The sequence below is a fragment of the Salmo salar genome, chromosome 03 (genome assembly GCF_965601325.2).
Source record: "Salmo salar chromosome 03, fSalSal1, whole genome shotgun sequence".
NCBI classification, from domain to species: domain Eukaryota; kingdom Metazoa; phylum Chordata; class Actinopteri; order Salmoniformes; family Salmonidae; genus Salmo; species Salmo salar.
Genome location: NC_138293.1, coordinates 24012181 through 24029947, shown reverse-complemented (window position 1 = coordinate 24029947; position 17767 = coordinate 24012181). Strand labels below are relative to the sequence as shown.

Here is a 17767-nt window from a genome sequence, read left to right as displayed (position 1 = left end):
ATTTACAGGTTGCCATGGTGACCCGGCTAGTGCTTACAAACCGGTATAGGTTGTTCTATGTGTCTGTGTAGGGCTTGAGGTAAAGACTTGTTGCCGGACACAAAACATCCTCTGTTGTGCTATGCAGCAGAGGCTCTGGGTGTGGACGCAACTGGCAAACACTGGGGGAATTAAGTGAGGGAAATTGATGACGCTATTACCCAAAGTTGCAGTCTAAAATGTAGTTTTATGTCCCATGTTATAATTGTTACGCTATTCAGAGTGGTGATTCATCCTTGAGATAAAGGACGTTGTTTTATTGACATCTTTGAACAAGTGGTAAATGCCAAGTTTCCCCCCTCAGAAAGAAAAGAAGGCTGCGTGAGCACTGTGGTAATTAGGCAGAATATTCACATCACCACCGTATATAAGATTGCCAAACAGCTGCTACTTCCCTGTTTTTGAATCACAACAGTAAGCAAATTCAATAGGCTTATAGTCTACTTCTGCTAAGATCAAAACCGAAAGGACTTTATTTTCTTTGAGGAACCACATTTACCCTTGAGCTTTTCTCTTGGGAAAAAAATAAGTGAATTCTCTAGTTTTGAGCCTCGAAGTTGAAGATCCTATATACATATATTTGTAATGACGTGTGTGTGTGTGTGTGTGTGTGTGTGTGTGTGTGTGTGTGTGTGTGTGTGTGTGTGTGTGTGTGTGTGTGTGTGTGTGTGTGTGTTTTAGGAGGAGGACCTAGTCTATATTGGCAGTGATTAGCAACCAAAGCATGCCCCTGAAACCCCATCCAGGACAGGTGGCAGAACCTCACCCTGGCTCCCAGACATTCCAGACAGGCTTCTGGAGGGTTGGCTTTTTCCCTGGCCATGTGGAACGGGCCTGGTCAGGGCCTGCTGCTGGACATCTCTGCCTGGCTAATGCCTGACCAGAGTATTCATAGATGCCAGAAGTGCCAGTTGCCTTAGTTCCAGTCACATATTCCGTTCTCTTTCTGTCTTTCACACCTGTATAGTAGACACACGGGCACTTCGTTTCTCTCACTGTAGCTGCTATTTGTGTGCTTTGCTTTGACCCCTGCCAGGTCACAAACTGGCAACGTTCTTTAGCTTCCAGCTGGCAAGACTTCACCGCTAATTGTTTTTAGACCCATATGCCACAAAAACAAGCATACGACCGTGTGGGGGCTCAACTCCAGGACACCCACACAGTGACAGCCTCATTACTCAATAACCTAAAGGATTCCCTCCCTGTGAGCTGTGGCGCTGTTCTGATTCATTATCCCCATGTCTTTTCTCCTGACTCTCACAGCCCAAGCAACAATCTCAGCTTTGTGCGGTAGCGGAGTGCTGCATCATGCCAAATGTGATTCACACAGACTGAGGCATGCTCACCATGGCTCATGTTATTTGGCACTGAGCGCCTCAAGCTTTGGGGCCCCCTACTGTGGCTGGTGTGTCCACCACCCCCACCCCCCCCCCCCCCCCACACACACACACACACACACACACACACAATCAGGGGCTTTGACCTTTAATGCTTTTCAGTGCTCTAACAACTGTAGCTGTCAAAGTGTCCGAGACAGATATAGGACCTTAAGCCCTCTGTCTGTTTGTTTCCCGGGGGAATGTTAAGTGAGGGGGACATAGTGTTTTCTGTCCTGTCATTGAATAAACTGCTTTGTTGCACCCGACAAAAGTGCAAGGTTCGAATCACCTCATTAAACCCCAAATGCTTTAAAGCCTTCTGGCCTTGTTCCTGCACACAGATTAGACTAGTCCTGGACTAAAAAGCATGCTGTGGAGATTCTTCATTGAATTAGCTTTTTAGTCCAGAACTAGGTTTAGTACCTAATCTGTATTTGTCTGTGAAACCGGTCCTTTTCATTTAATTGAAATCTGTCTTTGCTAGCCTACAGTTTGACTGGTGTTGTTCACATTGACATTGCTTAAATTCATGCATATTTCTTGGGTATTCTACAGTTATATGAGTGCAAATGAAAGCTCATCAAATTAGACCTGTTTGAGTTGTCTTTGAAGGATCTGCCCTGCCTCTGTTCAAAGACCTCAGTCCTGAGAAGCAAATGTTCTTAAACCAACCAGACAAACAAGCTTCTGCAGCTGAGCATGGAGGAGTTATGTAAGGGGAATAGCCAGAGGCATACCCTCCCTGAGACCAGGTGAACTTGTAAAAGCAGCCTTCTGACAAGACTAAATGGTCTCATCTTCCTTTGTTTTTTTTCTGCACAGATTTGAAGTCATCTGTTCAGTTGGAGGTATACACATTGTTCCTGTTCCTCTTCAATAGATACTGTTGGTAATTAGTTGGTGATAAGCGTATGGGTTTCTGTGGGCGTGGTAGTTGGGATTTCTCAGAAACACAGACAAACTCCAATTCGATTTTTACACCTACTTCGGATAGTCCATTTTGTGGCCTTGAATTCCCCTGAGAAATGTGGCAATTTCACATGGTAGCTAGCTACGTTTGAACAGTAGCAGGTGTGAGAAGGTTCCGTTCTCTTGGGTGTTTAGGCAGTGAAGCTTTGTGGTATATTATTTCACATGCATCCAGAAATATATCTGTTAACTCTGCACCTACATCTCTGTGTAGTCTACATTCCACAGTACAGTGCTATCATAGGATGGGAAAAAGTTATATTCTTCTCAGCATTGAAGATTATTGATAGACATTCCACTGATGACACTCAAGCTTAGTTGATTCTCTTTTTCAAAAGAACTTTAAGTCCCTGTATTTCAGTGTCGGAAATGATGAGTAATAAATTGCACCGGATTATTTTGTTCCCGTCGTCTGTAATCTTTGTATGGGAAATTGGAGGGATTCAGAAGGAGCTGAGCTGTTCACTCACTCCACCCCAGTCAATTAGCCTACTGGCACACAGTTTCTTACTGGAGCTCAGCTACCCATATGTTGTACATAAACAATGAATGCATTGATTGTGAAACAGCATAGGGTGCCATTTGGGACCCCGATCATTGACTGACTTGCTTTCGGCATAGTAAATAAACCTCGGTGAATAGTGCCTCCATTGGACCCAACCTTGTTAGTCCATGGAGATGAATAAAGCCTGAAGGGCCCCTAATAGCACTTTCCACTAATGCTCAGTGACATGTGGGCATGACCTATGCGATCTGCTTTCTTCCTAACTACTCTGTACCAATGCACCACCCAGACATCCATTTTTAATCACCTATGCGATCGATCTGCTTTCTTCCTAACTACTGTGTACCAATGCACCCCCCCCCCCTCCCCTGCAATGGCACCCTATTCCCTATATAGTTCACCATGCCATGGGCCCTAGTTAAAAGTAGTGTGCCATTTGGGATGGAAGCATCTCACCAGTAGGAAAAGGTCCCATCCTGCACCAGACATCCTGGAGGAGCAGTGAGGCAGTTTAATGGACACAAGGCACTGCACTGTGTAATGTCACATACTTATTTATAATTATTCTACTAGATTGGGTAAGGTATCCAGCTTGGTTTCAAGTGTGATGATTATTTATTGGGCAAGGGAATTAAATGATTATTTGCCACAAACGTCACTGGTGTTTTTTTTGGTTTTTTTTAAGCAATATTTTTTACGTGATTAGTTACAGTAGGCTATGTTTTATGACAAGGTAAGCGATTCACCTTCCCCAGTTTTGCATGCCAGTGGATAATGTAGGCGTAGTTGTTTTTAATCATATTTTCTCCCCCTTTTATTCTAATTTAATATTTACAAACTATATCTGATGTAATTGAAGATTTCTTTCAATAACATGCAGTAGAGTGAAAATCCATTGTTTGGTGCTTAGCAGAGGACAACTCTGCCCTCTACAGACGAGCTGTGTTGACTTCACCTTATTTTCTCTGGGCTCAACAGAGTTGATGTTAATTCATTTTCCTACCTAAAGCTGATTCCTCTGTGTCAGTGGGATCAACAATACAGCTGTGTCTCGTGAGGATCTATTTTTGGTTAGGCAGCTGACTTTTAAGCAGTTCACTTCCCTATGGCTTCCTGTCATTGCATGCAAAAGGTGGTGTATAAAGTTTCAAGAGTTAAGAGAAATGTTCAATATAACCTGTTCCTTGTTTTAACACATTTTCCTAATTTACCGTGAGATCTTCTGTCCTTCTGAAGTGTCTCTCTTGTCCCCTCTGTGCAGATGTGAAGGGACCACCCACACACCGCTTTTCCTGCGGCCAGTCGCCCTACTCCGAGACCAGTATGTGGGAGAGGAAGTACTGCATCCTGACTGATAGCCAGCTCATCCTGCTCAACAAGGAGGAAGAGGTGAGTGAAGTTCCTCCTAATACTACCCCTACGCACGCACGCACACACTTTGAGGGACAAAGGAAGGTGTGCATTGTAGGGTGCTCCACCTTGCATCTCTAAAAATTAATCCCGGCTTCTGTGTGTGCAGAAAAAAAATATAAATTAAAGATTAGACCTAAATGTCCTATATTTCCCAGGCTGATAATATTCCTTAGCTACTGTGAAAACTATTACGGGTTTCAGCATACATACTATAGAAAAACATTATTTGCTGATGATGCCCTATTAATAGGGTCAGTGCTATTCGGAATCATTGGGATGCCCCTACCCATAACCCTAACCCTTACCTTAGCTATTTTACATTTCAACTTCAATGGGGTAGGGATGTCCCAAGGATCCCGGATAACACGGACCCTACTAACAGTGCCTCCTGTCTCCCTCTCTGTGTGATTCTCAGATGCCAGGTGAGGTGGTCGATGGTCCTACACAGTCATCGAAGGGCAGGAGCCTGCGTCGGACAGTCAGTGTCCCTTCAGAGGGACAGTTCCCAGAGTTCCAGGCAGAGGGCGCCTCCATGCTAGGTAAGACACACCACAGACTAGAAAGGAGAGGAGCCTCTTCAGTTACCAATCTGTTACACAATGCACTGACTAATGGGACAGGGAAACTTTGGATGTCTCCCACATGGCAGCTTATTCTCCATTTACTGCACTACTGGGCACTGGTCAAAAGTAGTTCACTAAATAGTTAGTGCCATTCGGGCTCCCGAGTGGCGCAGCGGTCTAAGGCACTGCATCTCAGTGCAAAAGATAGTCTCTGGTTCGAATCCAAACTATATCGCATCTGGCTGTGATTGGGAGTCCCATAGGGCGGCGCACAATTGGCCCAGCGTCATCCGGGTTTGGCCGGGTAGGCCATCATTGTAAATAAGAATTTGTTCTTAACTGACTTGCCTGGTTAATAAATAAAAAATTGTGATGCAGTTATTTTTCTAAGGGATTCATTTTCTGTTAGCATTAATGAGAGGATATGCTGCACACAGTAAGTTCATTATAAACTCGGCAAAAAAAGAAACGTCCCTTTTTCAGGACCCTGTCTTTCAAAGATAATTCGTAAAAATCGAAATAACTTCACAGATCTTCATAAACACTGTTTCCCATGCTTGTTCAATGAACCATAAACAATGAATGAACATGCATCTGTGGAACCATCGTTAAGACACTAACAGCTTACAGACGGTAGGCAATGAAGGTCACAGTTATGAAAACTTAGGACCCTAAAGAGGCTTTTCTACTGACTCTGAAATACACCAAAAGAAGGATGCCCACGGTCCCTGCTCATCTGCGTGAACGTGCCTTAGGCATGCTGTAAGGAGGCATGAGGACTGCAAATGTGGCCAGGGCAATAAATTGCAATGTCCCTACTGTGAGACGCCTAAGACAGTGCTACAGGGAGACAGGACGGACAGCTGATCGTTCTCGCAGTGGCAGACCACATGTAACAACACCTGCACAGGATCGGTACATCCGAATATCACACGGTAAGGTACAGGATGGCAACAACAACTACCCGAGTTACACCAGGAATGCACAATCCCTCCATCAGTGCTCAGACTGTCCGCAATAGGCTGAGAGATGCTGGACTGAGGGCTTGCAGGCCTGGAACCCTGACCTGTTCAACGGACGTGCTTGTTGCACCCTCGACAACTACTATGATTATTATTATTTGACCATGCTGGTCATTTATGAACATTTTAACATCTTGACCATGTTCTGTTATAATATCCACCCGGCACAGCCAGAAGAGGACTGGCCAACCCTCATAGCCTGGTTCCTCTCTAGGTTTCTTCCTATGTTTTTGGCCTTTCTAGGGAGTTTTTCCTAGGGAGTTTTTCCTAGCCACCGTGCTTCTTTCACATGCATTGCTTGCTGTTTGGGGTTTTAGGCTGGGTTTCTGTACAGCACTTTGAGATATCAGCTGATGTACGCAGGGCTATATAAATAAATTTGATTTGAAATTTGATTTGTAAGGCAGGTCCTCACCAGACATCACCGTTGCCTATGGGCACAAACCCACCGTCGCTGGACCAGACAGGACTGACAAAAAGTGCTCTTCACTGACGAGTTGCGGTTTTGTCTCACCAGGGGTGATGGTCAGATTCGCGTTCATCGTCGAAGGAATGAGCGTTACAACGAGGCCTGTACTCTGGAGCGGGATCGATTTGGAGGTGGAGGGTCCGTCATGGTCTGGGGGCGGTGTGTCACAGCATCATCGGACTGAGCTTGTTGTCACTGCAGGCAATCTCAACGCTGTGCTTTACAGGGAAGACATCCTCCTCCCTCATGTGGTACCCTTCCTGCAGGCTCATCCTGACATGACCCTCCAGCATGACAATGCCACCAGACATACTACTCGTTCTGTGCGTGATATCCTGCAAGACAGGAATGTCAGTGTTCTGCCATGTCCAGCGAAGAGCCCGGATCTCAATCCCAGTGAACACGTCTGGGACCTGTTGGATCAGAGAGTGAGGGCTAGGGCCATTCCCCCCAGAAATGTCCGGGAACTTGCAGGTGCCTTGGTGGACGAATAGGGTAATATCTTACAGCAAGAACTGGCAAATCTGGTGCAGTCCATGAGGAGGAGATGCACTGCAGTACTTAATGCAGCTGTTGGCCACACCAGATACTGACTGTTACTTTTGATTTTGACCCCCCCTTTGTTCAGGGACACATTGTTCCATTTCTGTTAGTCACATGTCTGTGGAACTTGTTCAGTTTACATCTGTTGTTGAATCTTATGTTCATACAAAAATAAACGCAGTTGACAGTGAGAGGACGTTTCTTTTTTTGCTGAGTTTAGATGGAAGCCTTCTACCTTGATATAAATAAATGTTCTTTTTTTAATTTTACCTTTATTTAACTAGGCAAGTCAATTAAGAACAAATTCTTATTTTCAATGACTGCCTAGGAACAGTGGGTTAACTGCCTTGTTCAGGGGCAGAACGACAGCTTTTTACCTTGTCGGCTCGGGGATTCGATCTTGCAACCTTTCGGTTTACTAGTCCAACGCTCTAACCACTAGGCTACCTGCCGCCCCACTGCATACATAGATGATATGTATGCAGTGAGCAGTATTCTCTTGTGTTTGAGGACTTCTTATAGGTTTTTAAATGCATACAGACTCATCTGAACATTACTAACTGGTGCAACAAGAATTAAACTTATCTACACAATGGCTCAGGACCATAGAGAAACATTGAAATTCCTGATATGGGTGATGATTTGATCTCCGTCGAAGTATCCCTCCTTGAGTTCGTAATACACACTCTGAGACAAAGGAGTTGTCTGCAAGTATGAAGAACAATAGCACAGGCATCGGTGGGGTGGATAAAAAAAAAACTGCTAGCAGCGTCCGTTACATAACCACGGCAGAGCTTTTTAGAAAATATGACATAGCTGCAGTAGGGAGTGTTATTATCAACTGAAATAACTTCATTCTCTGATGATGAGTCTGTGGACTGCTGCTGCTCTCCAGCCTGGTCTGTGAGAAACAGCTGTAAGCTCCCAAAGGGAACAAAATGACAAGTTATTAGCATAGGGTAACCTTGCAGTAATAACAGAATGGACTGACAACTATGTTAAATGTCTTGTATCGGTTTTCCTAAGGGTTTCATTTCATTTAGGCCGGTTAGTGGAGATGTTCTACTTCTGGCGTCCGTAGGACGGGAGATGTTCTGTGGTGTAGGTGTCTTAGAGAATGTATAGACGGAGACAAAGCACCCAGTGTCTAACCTCTATCCATCCATCTCACATGGTCTGAGTAGCATGACTGACCCCAGTGCCTTGACGTGGGCTTTTCCCAGCCAGGGCATTCACTGAGGGAATCTGCGGGGGTGCAGCTGCTGGCTGGAGGGGTGCTGGGCTGGGTTGGGCTGGGGGGGTCAGTGGGAATAGGGAAGGGGTCATTGGGCTGGTTGTATTGTGACAGCAGCTGATGGGTAGAGGAATGAGGACGGACATGGGTTGCCTCCCAAATGGCACACTATCCCCTATATAGTGCACTACTTTTGACCAGAGCCCTGGTCAAAGGTATTCAGTATATAAAGGAATAGGGTGCCATTTGAGACACCGGCCCTGTAACTGTGGGAGTTAGTCATTCTCATGACCTTCTTAATGTTCTCTGTCCTGCCCTAAAATGAGAGAGAGAGGGTTATTTATATGTTAATCTATAGTCTGCTTTGACAAAAGTGCCCCCAATGCTAGGTTTCAGGCCAATGCTGGGATTCTATGGGCATTCAACAATCATTTTGATTGACATGTAAAGCAAACAAAAACAGAGAGGAGGAAACTTTGAGATTAATGGAAAGTCTTCCTTCTTAGATATTGTCCATTATTTCACTTTGTTTACAAAGTATGGTGTTGAGAGAGATAAACGTAATAGAGCTTTATATAATATAAAAGTATGTGGAGACCCTTTGAAATTAGTGGATTCGGCTATAATTTTTTTCCATTGCTGACACGTGTATAAAATCGAGCACACAGCCATGCAATCGTCATAGAAAAACATTGGCTGTAGAATGGCCTGTAATTAAGAGCTGTGACTTTCAATGTGACACCGTCATAGGATACCACCTTTCCAACAAGTCAGTTCGTCAAATTTCTGCCCTGCTACAGATGTTTCAGTGAACTTTAAGTGCTGTTATTGTGGAGTGGAAATGTATAGGAGCAACAACGGCTCAGCCGCGAAGTGGTAGGCCACACAACGGGACCGCCGAGTGTGTAAAAATCACTGTCCTCAGTTGCAGCACTCACTACCGAGTTCCAAACTGCCTCTGGAAGCAACGTCAGCACAACAAATGTTCGTCGGGAGCTTCATGAAATGGGTTTCCATGGCCGAGATCACCATGTGCAATGGCAAGCATCGGCTGGAGTGGTGTAAACCTCACTGCCATTGGACTCTGAAGCAGTGGAAACGCATTCTCTGGAGTGATGAATCACGCTTCACCATCGTGCCAGGAGAACGCTACCTGCCCGAATGCATAGTGCCAACTGTAAAGTTTGGTGGAGGAGGAATAATGGTCTGGGCGGTTTTTCATGGTTCAGGCTAGGCCCCTTAGTTTTAATGAAGGGAAATCTTAACTCTACAACATACAATGACATTCCAGACGATTCTGTGCTTCCACCTTTGTGGCAGCAGTTTGGGTAAGGACCTTTCCTGTTTCAACATGACAATGCCCCCGTAAACAAAGCAAGGTCCGTACAGAAATGGTTTGTCAAGATCGGTGTGGAAGAACTTGACTGGCCTGCACAGAGTCCTGACCTTAACCTCATTGAACACATTTAGATTGAATTGGAATGCTGACTGCAAGCCAGGTCTTTGGAATGAGATGTTCGACAAGCGGGTGTCCAAATACCTTTGGTGTAATATACGGTGCATTCGGAAAGTATTCAAACCCCTTCCTTTTTTCACATTTTGTTACGTCACAAGTCTCACAAGTCCTCACAAGTCCTCAACTGGCAGTTTCATTAAATAGTACCCGCAAAACACCAGTCTCAATGTCAACAGTGAAGAGGCGACTCCGGGAGTTGCAAAGAAAAAGCCGTATCTCAGACTGGCCAATAAAAAGAAAAGATTAAGATGGGCAAAAGAACACAGACACTGACAGAGGAACTCTGCCTAGAAGGCCAGCATCCCGGAGTCGCCTTTTCACTGTTGACGTTGACTGGTGTTTTGCGGGTACTATTTCATGAAGCTGCCAGTTGAGAACTTGAAGCGTCTGTTTCTCAAACTAGACACTAATGTACTTGTCCTCTTGCTCAGTTGTGCACCGGGGCCTCCCACTCTTTCTATTCTGGTTAGAGCCAGTTTGTGCTGTTCTGTGAAGGGAGTAGTACACAGCGCTGTACCAGATCTTTAGTTTCTTGGCAATTTGTTGCATGGATTAGCCTTCATTTCTCAGAACAAGAATAGACTGCTGAGTTTCAGAAGAAAGTGCTTTGTTTCTGGCCATTTTGAGCCTGTATTCGAACCCACAAATGCTGATGCTCCAGATACTCAACTAGTCTAAAGAAGGCCAGTTTTATTGTTGCTTTAATCACCACAACAGTTTTCACCTGTGCTAACATAATTGCAAAATGGTTTTCTAATGATCAATTAGCCTATTAAAATGCTAAACTTGAATTAGCTAACACAACGTGCCATTGGAATACAGGAGTGATGGTTGCTGATAATGGGCCTATGTAGATATTCCATAAGAAATCTGCCGTTTCCAGCTACAGTTGTCATTTACAACATTAACTATGTCTCCACTGCGTTTCTGATCAATTTGATGTTATTTTAATAGACAAAAAAATTGCTATTCTTTCAAAAACAAGGACATTTCGAAGTGACCCCAAACGTTTGAACGGTTGTGTATGTACTGAACAAAAATATAAATTGAACAATTTCTACTGTTTTACTGAGTTACAGTTCATATAAAGAAATCATTCAATTGATATAAATTCATTAGGCCCTAATCTGTGGATTTCATATAACTGATATGAATCTGTTGGTCACAAAAAAAGTAGGCGCCTGGCTTTGAAAACCAGTTTTCACCACGACAAATCTCCTTCAGGCTGTTGATTGTGACCTGTGGAATGTTTTCCCACTCTTCTTCAATGGCTGTTTGAAGTTGCTGGATATTTGCAGGTACTGGAACACGCTGTCGTACACCTCGATCCAGAGTATCCCAAACATCCTCAATGGCTGACATGTCTGGTGAATATGCAGGCCATGGACGAACTGGGACATTTTCATCTTCCAAGAATTGTGTACAGATCCTTGCGACATGGGGCTGTGCATTATCATGCTGAAACATGAGGTGATGGTGGCAGATCAATGGCATAACAATGGGCCTCTTGTCACTGTATCTCTGTGCATTCAAATTGCCATGATAAAATGTAATTTGTTGTCTCCTCCAGGTGGGGGAGACAACAGGAGTGACAACAGAAAAGGAAAAAGAGAGCATTTCTCCGTACATCCACAATAAATGAGCTAGTTTTCATGAAACAGCTGCCTGTATTAGCTTCCGAGTTAGTGCTGTGTCCTTAGCTAGCTATCTAGCTTCAGTATGTTGTGCTAGCTAACTATATGGTAACATTAGCTAGCTAAACATTTAGCTATGGGCTGGCACTGGCAGTATGGGATTATGTAAAGTGAATAAAAATAAAACATCCTCGTCATCTTGCTCGGTAGTTATCTAGCTATGGCCATCTGGCTAGTATCACCAAGGACTTTCTACAAAATAGCAACATTAGCACAGCTAGCTAGCTAATCTTGGAATAAACAGCACACACAGACATGTATTGCCAAGCAACGCTACTGGCACCTTCTGGTTTGGAGTATTTTAACAAGGCTGAGTGGCTGACGACTTCAAGGTCTTTGCTGTGTGAACACAAAATAGATTGACTGCCGACACTGTTCAGGGGTGCCTAAGTACTGTCGGTAGGCAAGCATTTGACAATCTTACCGGTATGTCAAAGCGTTTAAGGCTATGATATGTGTGTGTGAGTTTACAGAATAGGACTGCTTTTCATGCTGGAATGGAGGCATTTTGACGTGACATTTCGGCAGAGTAATACATTTGTTGACAAGTGTATATCCATTCAATCTACAAAGATCTTGTGATGTGATCCCATCAACTCTCCTGACTGAAAACGTTCAAATCTGTGCAATCTACCATAAGTAATCTTCTGATCATATGCCGCACACCCCCTTTTTACTGGGGCGACGGAGGGGGCAGAGGGTTTGCTCTGGCAGGGAAGTTCCACACGTCTTGAGAACGGTATGTGGGCTCTCAGATGGAAGGGCTGCTATTGTTGTGCTAATTTCAAAAGACTTATAGAGAAGAGAAAGGCTGTGTGGGTTGACTGGCTTGGGCTCAGGCTTTTCTGCATTCCTGCATGTCTTGAAGGGAGTCGAAGTAACAGCCAAGGACGAGATAGTAGCCTAAGCGAGCACCAGGATCTTGTGAAATTGCCTGCTATATTTTCTGCAGAATGTGATTTCTGGATTGTAAAACTATGGAATTCATATGGGGTAGGTTCAAGTTGTTTTAATATGTTTTACTTAGAGTACAAAAAGAGCAATCGTGTAAGAACTCTCGCACCACTACTCAGGAGGACCCTGTCGAACTTTTCCATGCGTAACCAGTTACTTTTGGCCACTCAACAACACCTACATTCATTTTGTTTTGGATGCTCAATCAATTTGTCTAGTGTTCGGTCAGAAACGCTTAGGCTACGCCCCTGTTGGTATCTATACTTTGTAAGATACAATGTAACATCATGTGGCTACAATGTAGAAACATTGTTGTAACTTTGTAGCATGTTGACAAACACGTGATATTCTCATCATGTAATCTGTCAAATGATTCAATTGATCTATTATCCTACACCTAGGTTATTGTTGGTTATCTGGCAACCTTAAAGGCCCAAATGCAGCCATGTTTATGTCAATATCAAATAATTTCTGCATAACAATTAAAGGAAAACTCCACCCAAAAACCATCTTTTGGTGTTTGTTTCATTCGTCCATTGTTGATTTAGTCCCAAAATGTTTTGCATGTCCGCAATCAAGTTTTCTAGATATGTCACTTTCAAAATGCCTAAATCCGATCCGTATGATGCTGCATTTTGCAGCGTTTGTTGTTGACAATCTCATTATTTCACTTATTTATTTAATTATTTATTTCTAATCATTATGAATTATATTTGTCAAATAGCAGCCTGTAGAATCTGTCAACTCGGTTACAACTCTGTTACTTACATTCTCACCATGGGGGAAAACAATTCTCTGTAATGACATTTCTGTAAATTACTCTGCTCACAGCCGATGTTTACTGTATTTTGTTTCCACAGTTGGGCATTTCCACAAGGACGTATTTTCACATTCATAAATAAAATAAAATGTCAATACAGAGAAGTGTCAGTAGGTGCCACAAAGCATTCGTGTGAAAATAGACAGGGCATGGAAACTATTATTATTTATCTCTCACCCAAAACATTCTTCAGTAGACAGTGCTGTTATTATTTCAGGTTTTTCAGCATCATCCAAACAATATCATGAATGAACACAGTCTATCCATAAGTTGTTGCAATGGCATTTTATCAAATGTGTCAATTCCTTCCTCGCTTGACTGGCTGTCGGTCTTGCCACGGCAGCCTTTATCTAGCACAGTATGTCAAGGTCACTACTCAGGGCTGTCTACAGGAGCTGACTGAGGCAGGCCGTCGTCAGACTGTCTGGTGGGGAACCGTCCTGCCTGCAGACATGGTCCCATTCCAAATGGCACCCTATTCCCAATATAGTGTACTACGTTTGACCAGGGCCCATCCAAATGAATGCATGATATAGGTAATAGGGTGCCATTTGAAACACCTTGCCCCTTGCTGCATCCGTTCCTGAAAATCCAGTTAAACAATTGATTCGGTGCAGGCCTTCTTGAAATCAATATCTTGTTAAAAGATAAGTGCAGGGTTAAAATGCATAGCCTGCCACGCGGGGGAAATTAGGCCCCCGCTGTAATTAGAAGTGATGCTTATTGGGAGATTTCTATCAGAACACCGTTTATACCAGGTAGCCGCTAGCCTAAACATCTGGACCTGTGTTCATAAAGCTTCTCAGAGTAGGAGTGTGGAGTTGGGATCACCCCCCGTCCTTTCATTAGTCTATAACCTAAAAGGCAAAAGTGATCCTAGATTGGTAGGCTAGTTGTATGCTGTTTTTATGTCAGCGTGCTCCGTTATCTCCAAACGTGATGCGGTAAGAAATCACAATGTAGCGTAGGCCTTCATGCTATCGAACATATGGTTTCAATAGATCAAAATAGATTTGATGCAAATAAAGGATAAAGATTAAAATGTCTTGAAAACAACATCATTCTTGTTTGCTACTCCTTTTGTCACTCACCACTTCATTGTGCTTGCGATATCTGAAGTATGGATGGTGATCATCAATAATTCATCTTTCTCAAGCACTTTGGGCTATTATTGAACTTAGCCCAGCCCCAAGTTTTTACTTACCTCGCAACGCCCACACCATTAATGCTACTGCATGATAAGGACTATGGAAATTATATTCCCTGAGGAAAATTCTGCAGTTTAAGTAACTTTCAGTGTTGGGAAACTTGGGTCACATGCTGCACAATGCACATAGTCAACAATTTAGGATTTCACTAGCTGAATTATGCAGCTGAATATGTACTAAAGCTCTGAGGTAGAGGACAAGGCACTGCTGCACTGTTCAAACACTGTCACCGGGGATTGCTGATCCACAAATCTGTGTTGTGCTCATTGTTGTTTTTCATAGTTGAGTCTCCCAACCACTGCAGATTTCTTACCACTGAGTTATTGGACTAATAAGAGATTTGTTCAGATGACAGCTTTTTAGCAAGGGTCTGGAGTTGTATCTGTGTGGAATGCTGAATAGTAACTTTATAGATGGACATGAACTCACTCTTCTTTTTGCTGTGCATAAGAAGTCTGGCGCTTGCAGTTAAATAGTGGACATTTGAAATGTTCTGATTCTATTTTCAGACAGTGGTGATTCACTGTAGCTTGTGGCAAACATTAAACTACAGAACACATGGAGTCACTTGCAAATGTTAACTGTAAATGGTCAACAAACTGAAAGGGTGGCCTCTTATAAGTATCTTTTGTATCTGGATAGATTCAAAGCTGAGTTTCAAACAGCACATGAACATTTTTTCCCTAAAAGCTGAAATTTTAAGGTGGGTTTTTATTTCAGGAATAAAACATGCTTCTCTATGTCAGTCAGGAAAGACCTTGTCCAAGGGACAGTTATAATTTTTAATCTGTGCTCTATTATGGTGATATTGTTTACATGCACACCTCCTATAATGCTTCTTTGTCTTGGAACGAGCAGCAAAATACTTTAAAACTAGAGGAGAGCATATCACTTTTTAAATTTAAAGCTCTCATAGAGGATCATCTTGTTGACCGTTGTGATTGTTTTTAGTGTATTGTGCTGTTGTGTTGTGTACACGCTAACCTCTTCCTCTGACCTCTTGTCAGGTCCCCCTCGAAAAATATGTTTCTAACCTCAAGGGTCTTCCCCTGCTTAAATCTACTTGAGGGTTAATCGATTTTTGGTTTGGGAACAAAATGAACACTCTAACACCTTATCTACAGTATAATTCTCCTAAATAGCATCTTGCAAGCTTCCGATACCCATCCCCCCCCTATGGGTTTCCAATCGCGCGCTCTGTCCCTCTCTCTCTCTGTCCCTCTCTAGGTCTCTCTCTCTTCCTCTCTCTCGCTCTCTTTTCTCTTCCTCTCTCTCATACAGGATGAGAAAGCCCCCAGAGTTGTGTCCTACATCAGTCGAGTAAGGCAGCAAGTTATTTTGTAATTAGCCTTAAAGCGTGGCTCTAAATTTGTCCTGTGGTTCCAGCAGTGTGTGTGAGGTGGGCTGCATTTCAACTGCAGTAGCTTCACCGGCAGATGCTACGGTACAGGAAGAGCAAAAAGGAGAGGGAGAGGAGAGAGAGAGAGACTGAAGAGGGAAGTACTTGCAGTTCTGTTTTATTCTGCTAAGAGGAACGATGGAGTGCAGTTACAGCAATTGATTGAATAAATGCGGTAAAATCTCTTCCGCTGCTGGCATGCCAAAAAGGAGGGAGAGACAAATGAAGTGAAGGTTAAGAATTGCTGCCAAGAGGAGAGAGTGAGAGGGAGAAAGATAGATAGCGGAGTGGGACGAGAGACTGGGGGAGACCAGGGGAAGCATGGAGTGTCAGTTCAGGGAGAAATAGGTGGGATTCCAGACTGCAGGGAACAAAACTAATTCAAAAGACAGAGTGATTATCAATGGGATGGCTTCGCAGCACTGCAGAAGATGGACAGTTAAAGGGAAACGACTTTGCCTCATTGGCTGATGGTGATGGTCGGTGTTTAGCCAATCGGGTGCTGACCCTGTCCATATCCTCCTCAGATGATGGGGAACAGCTGTGACCGAGGTACTGATTCACTCTCCTGTCTTTTTTTCTCTAATTAGGGTCTATTGTTTAAAATTAAGTTCATTATTCATGCTTAATTCTCATGTGCGCAGTGCAGAGCACCATCATTAAAAAGCCATTATGTTAGATTGTGAAGTTTCCCTGTGTGGACTGCTGCTTGCCCATCGTCTTTTCATTAGGGTCTGTACTGAGGCTCCGTATGATGCGTTTGGTAGCATGTCTTTCACAAACACTGAACGGAATATTTGCCTAACTTCTTTGATCATATTTACTTTGTGCTGTTCGTCAGTGTCCATAGTTGATATTATACAGGATGTGCATGACGTTTGATGGGTGTCTCTCTCCCTTCAAGCCACCTCCGGCCAGAGAGCTCAGTCCTTCTGAATTATGATGCATGCAGTGTTTAAGATGGACCGGGCTGCAGCCAGGGGTGCCAAGAGGACAGTGTCTGAGAGAGAACTTGATATAGCACTTTGAAAAGTAGCCTTTTTAATAATGCTGACTGCTGCATACTGTCTCACTTGTGCCAACGTTTAATATAAAGGATAGATTACAGTTAGGCCTAGCTTTAGGGACAACCTGATCGGAATGTGGGATCTGACACGTGTTGCTCTAGTCTGGAGGTTATCTCCCATTGTCTTGTCTGCTAAAACTTGTTCTTTTACTTCAAATGGTTGTGGCTTGTTCTTTCACAGAGCTTTCCTGTTGCACGGGGTCAATCTGCTCAAAAATGGGGCTAAACTTAGCTTCCAATCAATCGCTCTCTGGATATCGGCCTGGGATCTCAATGTGACGAATGGTTTGAGACTTCTTTATTTGGAAGATGTGGCTTGCTTTCTTGCTCTGTGCAACATTGGTAAGGCACTGACAGGCATTTGTCTTGTATGCAGCTGCAGTAAAAGCTGCACTGGCTGTGGAAGTCAAGGGATGTGTCCCAAATGACACCCTATTCCCTCAAAAGTAGTGCACTACATATGATGCCGTTTTGAATGTAGCCAGGGACTCGGGGATGAGAAATTAGAGGGTCTTTGTCAGTTGAGGGACTGCTCCAGCCTCCTGCCTCTAACCTGACCTGCCTGGGCACTGCTCCGAGGCTTGGCTGAGCTGCCACTCCGGTGCCCAGGCTTACTGGGGCCTTGCAGCTGGAGTCCCATGGTGATGGTCCTGCCTCTGTAAACTGAGACCACCGGAGGGAAAAAATAAATGTGGGTTGAGTCCATCCTCATCCTTGACACAGATGGCCATAACCTTACCGTACAGAGAGACTGCATAGCTTGTCAGAACGGACCAGAAATAACTGTCTTCTACAGAGAAACAGATGAATATTGTCCTGTTGTTTATTCCATCTTGCCTGTTCAACGAGGATTACAGTGAAGCACAATCAGTGACCTTATAGCTGAAACCTCATTGTTAATGAATTACAAACCCCTCTGAATAGCATTCTGAGATGGATTTTTGTTGTTCTATTAATCATTTACATGAGTTTGT

The 17767-nt window shown here is 43.7% G+C and overlaps 1 protein-coding gene across 8 annotated transcripts in view; it reads left to right on the top strand.

The window, feature by feature from the left end:
* LOC106599426 (ras GTPase-activating protein nGAP) overlaps positions 1-17767 on the top strand; it is a 111434-nt gene that overhangs the window by 57767 nt on the left and 35900 nt on the right. For 6 of the 8 annotated variants that reach the window (XM_014190657.3, XM_014190659.3, XM_014190658.3 and 3 more), the window contains exons 2-3: positions 4154-4281; positions 4721-4844. In XM_014190657.3, the coding sequence (XP_014046132.1) occupies positions 4154-4281; positions 4721-4844 (252 nt within the window). Of the gene's footprint in view, positions 1-4153; positions 4282-4720; positions 4845-12146; positions 12340-15844; positions 16280-17767 lie in introns of those variants that run through there. The other 2 variants (XM_014190661.3, XM_014190660.3) reach the window with 2 other exon arrangements.